At 44.8% G+C, this 8,924-nt stretch overlaps 1 protein-coding gene across 1 annotated transcript in view; it reads right to left on the bottom strand.

The window, feature by feature from the left end:
* Positions 1 to 418: 418 nt before the first annotated feature.
* LOC105451755 overlaps positions 419 to 8,924 on the bottom strand; it is a 161,633-nt gene continuing 153,127 nt past the window's right edge. Inside the window, exon 6 of the mRNA XM_011692411.1 lies at positions 419 to 499. Coding sequence (XP_011690713.1) covers positions 419 to 499 — 81 coding nt within the window. The remainder of the gene's footprint in view (positions 500 to 8,924) is intronic.

Below are 8,924 nucleotides of genomic sequence, written 5' to 3'. Positions count from 1 at the left end.
ACGCGAATCTTGTTGAGACGCATATAGAGACTCATCGGCCACGTCGACATTCCCACGTTATCGTCTCTGTGCAACTGCTCGGCAATCGCTCGGCGACAAGAGCGGAGAATCACTGCGACGAGGTCAGGCCCCTTTTCGCAAGGTCCCCCCCTCGGTGCGATCGGGGGCCTCTGCTCCACATAACCGAGCACATGAGCCTCGCCGAGGTGTATCGTGAAGAGGGTACGCTCGAGGGTTCCTGGATCGTCGACGGGGAAGAGGGGAGGGGAGGGAGAGAACCCGGGGACCCCTTCGATATTTATTGCGGGGATGCGTGCCGGGCAGATATTATTATTTGTACCACGCGCATAATTCAAGCCGGTCGTTAAAATTATTTTATTACTTGTTCTACACGCCGCCGCTCCCAGATTCCGCGCGGTCACCCTCGTACACGGTGTTCTTTCGCCATCCGTGGGAGCATCTTCACGATGGCGGTGTGTTTTTGCAAGCGATTGAAATCCTTAAAAAGTTATAAAGAGTTGTGTATAAAATGAGAGTATCAATTAATTCGTATTTATTTTTTAACTATTATAATATATGAGAATAAAATTATGTAGCAAATGGTTGCTCATTTATTTATTAACGTTCAGAATTATCGAGTGAATTAATCAGAAAAATTAGCATAATTTTTCTACTTAATAGGTTAAATATTTAAAAAGTACTGAAAATGCTATATTTGCCAAATAGTGTCATAAAAGTTTTCTTGTAAAACCGAAACTTTCTAACAAAGTTAAAAAGATAACTTTGTACAACTATATATTATTTTATAAAAACAACTCAATTTAAAAGAAATTAATGTGCATGCAAATATGTGACGGGAACAAGTTGTAGTCTTTGAGATCAGCTGATACATATCGATTACGGTATTTTTAAGATTCCTCCTGCACCGACGTTATACTCGGTGCAAGAGAGATAAATACGTATATAAGAACATATAAATGCCACCTGTCGCAAAGCACATTCACCATCAACGCTTCGGGAGAATAAAGAGAAAAGCGCACTCGATTCATCGGAGCCATCGAGGTACGACCCAAAATAGGTCGACGCTAATACAGCTTCGCCACTGTAGGTTACCTGGCTGGTTCTTCTCTCTTTCTTTCTTAACGTCACTTTCCGCAGACGGGTTCTCGCAGATCGTTATTGAAACGACACGCCGGTCAACGGCAGGGGCGTATCTGGTCGGACGCCTCGAATCGAGAGCGTCGTTTGGAGCGCTTTTCTTCACGAGGAGGCGAGCGCGCGCAAAGTGGCGTGACGAGTGGCGGGACCAGAATCTCGACGAGCGGCGAGCCTCTCACGTGGAGTAACTTAAAGTCGTATCAATCTCATTTATGCCAATTTTCGTGTCTCGTGTGGTAGCCCCTGTTCCTGGCGAGCAAGGGGCTCCCCTTCTCGTCTCCGTCGCTCTCCCTCTCTCTCTCTCTCTCTCTCTCTCTCGTCGGCGAGAGCCGACGTGCGTCATTGGCGAACCGTCTGCGAGTGTGTCTGCAATGCGACACACGTTTTCGAGACATTTTCATGATAATCGAAGGTGGGTCTGGGGTGTCGTTGGTACCGCGACACGTTCCTGCGTATGCAAATCGCGCGTGGAATCAGTAGCTACCACCGGGCCAGCAGGAGCCGATTTATCGCGCCCTCCCGGTTCGATTATTCATCGATCGAACTCGTTTGTCGACTCGATTAATCTCCATGAAAAATGTGACGATTTCCCGTACCTCGTCTAGATATAAGCGAGAACGAGATAATTTACGCTCGGCCACGAGACTCGCGCGGATAATTGATCGCTGTTTACCAATGTTCCCCCTCCTGTGCGAGGCATGCGGCGAAATCGTCGACCCCATATTTGTACGCGTATTGATTTTTAACTACTCTCTTACAAGTTTTTACATCAAATATCATGTTATACGGGCTAATTAAAGTAGATTTCGCGCACGTGGTTTCATTATTGCCAATTAACGATACAAATTGTAATTGAACGACGTTAATATAGTTCTCAATAATTCTTATTAATGCCTTCGAATTAAATCCATTAATAGCGTCGGGAATCCGTATACCGCAGGTTATTTTTAATACCTCTAGATAATTCGCGTGTGCGAGCAAGCTCATGAAAAACCGTACGCGACACACGAGCCAGATTCAAGACGTCTATATGTATTCGTACCCTGAACAGCGTTCAAGAACGAAGGGTACGCCGGGTACACGTAGTACCCTCGTCACGATCGTCATCGAGGTGACAGGTAAATACAGAGAACCGGGGTCTACCCTCCGTAGGATATACAATATACGTTCACGAGCCAAGTAGGAGAAAGGAGGAGGGGTGGAGCGGACGGGGGGCGGAAGGCAGGCAGGGAGGGGAAGGGGAGGGTACGTTCGTAAACGAGAATTAAATCCGAGACGACGTTCCCGTTTATTCGAGATACGCTTCTTGTTGTGACCCAGACGAAATCGTGCGTGCAAGGCGACCGAGAGAGCGGGTAATCGTTTAACGCGACGCGTTACGTATTCTTTAAATTCAGACTCGGCTGGGAATCATGTGAGAGACAATAGCACCTGGCGAGAACGGAAAAAGAATTATCGCGCGATCGCGTTTAATATCTCTGCTTTTTTTACAGGAGAGATTAATGGTGAGATTTTTTCAGATCTCGTCACTTATAAGGAGTTGTATGTTCAACTATGTATAATTATCCAAACATTATATTCACAGAATATTTAATAATTAAATCATCGACAACGATGTTTAAAAAATCTGACCCTCTGGATCTGCATCAGGTAACATAAAGACATCATGCCCTCTTGGCATATTATTGTAATACAGTATAAAGACGACAGCATTGTGGACGAGACGTAACTTCCATATTCACATCTTGCGACGATTTAGATGGCACGGTATCGCTCGTACCATTCGGCCCGAAAGCAAAGTTCCGAATGTACCTTCGGCACGCGCGGTTTTGCACCGTCGCGGCGTCGGTTAACTTCTGTCCCTCTTCCTTGGTGAGGAATAAAAAAAAATCACATACGGCGCATACGCACCATTACGCCACGCTGGACGCAATCTCGCCTACACGGCACGTATACTCACATTCCACGCAGAAAGAAAGAGGCAACACGCACATCGGCGATTGGTCGATCATACGCACGTGTGCGTGCACCACAGGAGTGAAGGGGGGTGCAGTTATGCAGAGGCTAAAGGCACAGAAGGACGTAGGAAAAAGCGCGTCGTTGCACGCACACGCAGCAACGACGGCGGCAGCAGCCAGCAGCGGAGCAACAGCGGCGGTGATCTCCCTCTCGTTCACTCCCGGACCGCTCGACCTCTCTTTTTCTCATCCACTTCCTCTCTTTCTCTCGCTCTTGCCGGCGCGAAGGGTGGAAGCCATCTGCATCGCGATGAATGCCACTAACCACCCTACGAGTAACCCCCTCCCCCCCGCTGCCTCCCTCTCCTGCAAAATCCCCTTTACCTATACGTTTCCAACCCCTCTCTGCCGCGGTTTGGCCGGACGCGGCCACGGGTTCTCAATGCGCTCACGATGGAATGCAAAGTTATTCCGTAAGTATAACGTAGCAATGATCCTTGATAGTCACTTGCAATTTTTAAACAGGGGACATAAATCTACTTACTCGAAAAGCGTATCCATATCGAAGATGTATAAATGTCCGTTTAGCCACGAATTGAAGGTTCTGTTGAACACGCACACACACACACACACACACACGTTTTCTTTAACCTTCCATAAATTATTTCGGTGTTTATACTTGGTAATGCAAATTATTTTTCTTTTTTATACGAATACAATATATTCACCGTAAAATTGCAAACCAAGATGCAGAGTGCCTTTTGTTATTCGCATCATTTGCCGCTGAAGCTCAACTCGTGGAGAATGTCCCTCATTAAACTTTTCGTAACTATTGACGCCTTGGCAATGAAACAACCGTCGTTCACTGTAGCAATTACTTCTGCCTCGTGGCACTTACGCGATCGAAGAGCACCAAATCGAACGAATGCAAAGCAACGGCGAAGGCAAAGCAACGGTGAAGGTAAAGCAACGGCGAAGGCCCCGCATACCGGGCGCGCGGAGCGCGCACTTTTCTCAGCTTCGAATTTATTGTATGCGCTCCATCACGTCGCGTAGATGCGCGCATCTCACCACGACGAAATAATCGATCGTTTAACTCTGACGCCGGCAGTTTATCATTATCCCCTGTGAAACGCGGACCCCGCGAGGTTTCGTCATCGCTCACGTCGCACCTTTATTTTGCTCCTTGTTTCTCGAGGCGTGCGCTTTATTATCGCCGAGGCGATGATTTGCAAAATAAGCCCTCCCCGTCCGTTTGACTTTCGCCAAGCTCGCGGGCGCGCGCAGGCGGCGCGGCGTTTATCAAGTGTACGAATTAAATTGCCGTTTTATTACCCTTAAGGGGCGAGGTCGAGGGCAAGGGTGAGGACTTCCACCACTCCCCCTCCCCTTTCATCCCCCGTTCAGCGCGCCGACGAAGATTCAGTATTCAATATAGAACTTCGTCGTCGCGGATTTTCGAAAGGTGCAAATTTGTTTCGATATTTTTTTTCCCAAGCATTCTTAAAGATGGATTACTTGATTAATATTCACGAAATAATATGAAATTCTTCCCATGCCATTCATGTATAAAACCCTAATCAGTTCGTAAAATTTTATTTTATGATATCCTTATAAGTTTATGCGTATTAACCTTCTTTATTCTCGCAATAAATTATCTATCACGTTACGTGCTACCTTCAAGTTCAATATCCGTAGGGTTTTACACAAAGCTATCAAATCATGATCTTTCAATTTTCCCTTTTGGATTATTCATATGAGAACCTGTTTGATGAATATATTATTTATCGAAAATTGTAACATTTTTGATCACACATATATTTGAGATAATTGTTCGAAAGCATAATGGGATCTTGTCGAAATGATGCATTAAATATGACCAAAAAGTGACCTATCCCGATACATTTCTCGAAGATGTTTGCTTGGCGGCCAGTTTTTCAAAGCGCGTCTGTACCGGGCGAACATCTATCGCCGCGTGCGGTATTTTACTTATACTTCCGGATGCGAAACACGATTCCCGCATTATGCCGAGTACGCGGTCACGACTGTTACGAATCGCCGGGCGAGCACCATTCTAAAGCCCCCGTCGGATTCTAAACACACCCTTTACATACCGCGAAGTGATAGGTGGGCGGATTTAAGGGATTGGCGACAAGAGGGGAATTCGGTCTGATCGATTATACGTCACCCGAAACGTTTCTCGACCCGCGGTCGACGGTTAGTTTTATGGTGAAAATTCGTGTGGCCAGTGAAAAAATTTGCAAAGAAAATTTCAAATGTCAGTAAAAATCACATAGAACGGGAAACAGGCGAAGAAGCCCGAAAGTCACAATTTTTCACGATTGTTGACGCTACAATAAGTATTATGCATATAATAAATCCTTTGCAATGGATGTAACTTAAGTAACGCAGCGAAAAATCGTTGTCTATCATGTCAATTAAGTTTAACTTACTTTGCTTATAGCCACCAATTAATTTTAAGTTAACTTTAAGTTTTATTCACCGTTGAAAATGCAGAAAAATGATAACTGATTTTGCCCTATATTATTGTATTATTGTGAAAATTTTATTGGTCTTTCAACTCCCTTGTGGTCAACTGATTTGACCACATATTTGCCTAGAGCTAAGGTCCTTTGGTAGCTTCTATTCGGAGAGTTTTTGAAAAAGTTAAGCTGTTCGAATCTTTCAAACGGACAATCGAACGGGCAAGCAGGTGCACTTGTGAACGAACAATCGAACGGTCGGAACAAACATTGTGAAATTATAAAGCAGTTTGCTACGCTGTACTACTTAACAAGAAGATATAAGATAAAAGCTGTCACAGAATAAAATATGGTACGAGTAGTTTTTAGCCGTTAACCATAGAGACGAAGTATATCTCTATAACAGTTGTGTGACTTCGTATATCAAAGCATACAAAGTTACTCATTAATACAACACTGCAGAAGAATCAATCCCAATTTTCCGGCTCATTCATGGTGCACCTAATCGTCCCACTTGGCGACGTTTACACGTTCCAGATTAAAAAAAAAAAGCAACGTTGCGCCGTGGAAGGAAGATGGCGTCATCCCCCAGGGCCGGGGAGGAAAGAGGGGAAGGGGGTAAATTTTAAAGGTCTCTCTTTCTCTTTCTCCCCCGTGGCCTCACCTTCCTCCCGTCCGTTGACTCTGAACCACGGCAATCACGACGCGTGCAATTTTTATGAAGTCCTCGTCGGGTCTTCGAGTCGTTGAATAATTCAGGGTCAAGAGGGGAAAAACGACGCTTGCGCGTTGAATTTTTGGTCTCTGGTCGACCGGTGAACGCGGCATCGCTTTTTAACAATTGTACGACATATTACTTGTACCGATTAAGATGCGAATATGTATGTATATGTTAAAATGTACGATTCTTAGAAATTAATTTTTTGTTTCCTACAGTGCATTATTAATATAACAAAGAATAGATTGCCAAGACTCTAAATTCCCACATTTCGCATTTAAATTCTCGTTTAAAAAAATCGTAGAAGAACTTGTGGTACGATCGAGCAATTGCTTATCTATATAGCTTTTTTGAGCATAAGGATAAGTCTTCGTAAGCTGTTTAGTGGCCAGAGAATAATTTTCCTGTTAATTAACGAGAGAAGAGAGATTCACTAGACGTTGCTGTAGGGACTATTCATTGGTATCCTGACGGAGCCGGCAGAACGGAAATCGTACCCGTAACGAGAGGTACGATCTGTTTTTTTCCGCGCTTAATTTCTGGACTACTCTGGCGCACCCTCGGCCATTAATCACGGCAACGGTGCTACGCTCGGGTCCGCTCCGCATGGCACTGTTTGCAAACCAGTCCGCAATAAAGCGATTCGACGTCGATTCGCCACCACGTCGAATTATCCAGATACCATTTGCAAGCAATATACACCAGCCCCGGCCGGTGCGACATAATTTATTCGCTGCAACTGACGTCCGCGTTACAGCCGACGCTACTGCATGATTTTTTTTGCGTAAACAGGGGTCATAAAAGTTCATTGGAAAAAATTCTCTCATAGAGAGAAAGGATAGAAGGATACAATCGTCGATGCGGGATTTTGAATAAGACATAAATTATAATATAAATATAAATTATAATAATTTTTTATGTGATTTGGCTTTACCCTATATAGTTTTAAACACAAAAACTTTGTAAATTATATGAATATATGTAAAATTTGTATATAATAATAATTTATATATATATATTTCTCTGAAATGAAAAATTCAAGTATAACGGTCAAGTTTATTTTGCATACCAAATGTCAGCAGTAAGGATTTAACTCTTATTAACTTTCGGGCTCCTTCCTGGTATTATCGTACCAATCATCAAGCATGGCAAAGTAACGGAGAGAAGCGGGAGGGAGACGTTTGCGTTTCCTGCGAAGGAAGGCGATACCTGCGAAGATCTCTTGAGGATCACCGTTATAATCCTTACACATCTGCATCGGTAATCCTGGCTTTATGGGATCGCCATGAGTATGTTCATGTAAGATTACCGAGTAATTAGCGGAACGAGGATGTGGTATAACTTCAACCATAATTCATTCGTCTCTTTCACGCTTTCCAGAATTTAGGAAACCGAGAATGAAAAGCGACAAAGAGACAACGGGACTGCAGTTACAGTTAATCGACGTATGGGAAGTAACGGACCTTTGGGGGAGCAAACGCGATCATTTTTTACGCGAACTGCGAAACTCGCGCCTGATTCGGAATACACGGAAACGACGGACTGTCCGGGGCTTTACATCACGAACGTGCGCGCGGCAAGAAGGATCGCGATGACGATAGCAGCCTTCAGATAGGGAAAGATAAATGAAAATCGAGTTGGGCAAAAACCGATTGATCCTAGCGAGAGCTACCCCCGGTCGCCACCGTCGGGACGTGTTAGGAGAGAAAGAAGGTCGTAGGTGAGGCCTCGGAGGTCGCTCCTCCGAGCCGATGGACATCGATCAGGGAACCGTCGATCGTACCGTCCGCCCGCTCGCCCGCGTGTCCCCTCCCCCATTCCGTCTCGTCCCGTCCCGCGCGTTGCCTTGATGGATGCGAGATTACAGCGGCAGGGACACTCGTTGACACCCCATGATGTATCACCGCAACCACCGCTTAGTAGCGCAGCTACTTACCGCGCCGAATGGGGTGCAGGCCGCCGGCGTAAGCAAAGAAACGAAGAAAGGGCGAAGTCCGTCGCCCACACCCCCTTGGGCAATGAAGTTTGCATACTCTATCAACGACACTGCGTTTCGCTTCTATCGCTCTGTATCCATGGCGTTTCGTAACAGCGTCTTTTCTCGACACATCATTACGCCCATCGAAATATAAAAAATAAGATATATATGTAACATTATTTATCTACAAAATGATGATAATCTTCAGATATATTAATAATAATAATATATAATATCATAATTCTATATTATATTTTATCTATATTATATCAAGCAAATAAAGTCAGACAAATGATAATCGCAAATATTTTCGCAAATGCATGAAACTATACGGTGTGTGTTTAAACGTTTGTTGGAGAGAAAGAGAAATCTGGTCGTTTGTGCTAAACCGTAGAGAATCGGAGAATGCGCGGGAGAGGAGACAGCAGGAGGGCCGAAGGATGTTGGCTAGATAAGTCGGGGTTGTCGGGGCATCTGCTTTCTTTCGTGCTTCCGGCCATCTTCTGCCACCCTTTCGCGCTTCTTTTTTCGATGGTGGAAACGGCCTCAGTCCATTCTCGTTGTATCGGGCAACGTGGAAAAAAAGAGGCATGCGAAAGAAGGAAGGTATGAGAGAGAGAGAGAGAGAG

Source organism: Wasmannia auropunctata, unplaced genomic scaffold, assembly GCF_000956235.1.
Source record: "Wasmannia auropunctata unplaced genomic scaffold, wasmannia.A_1.0 LD336046.1, whole genome shotgun sequence".
Classification (NCBI taxonomy): Eukaryota; Metazoa; Arthropoda; class Insecta; order Hymenoptera; family Formicidae; genus Wasmannia; species Wasmannia auropunctata.
Note: the sequence above shows the minus strand (reverse complement) of the source record. Positions and strands in the feature narration are given on the sequence as shown.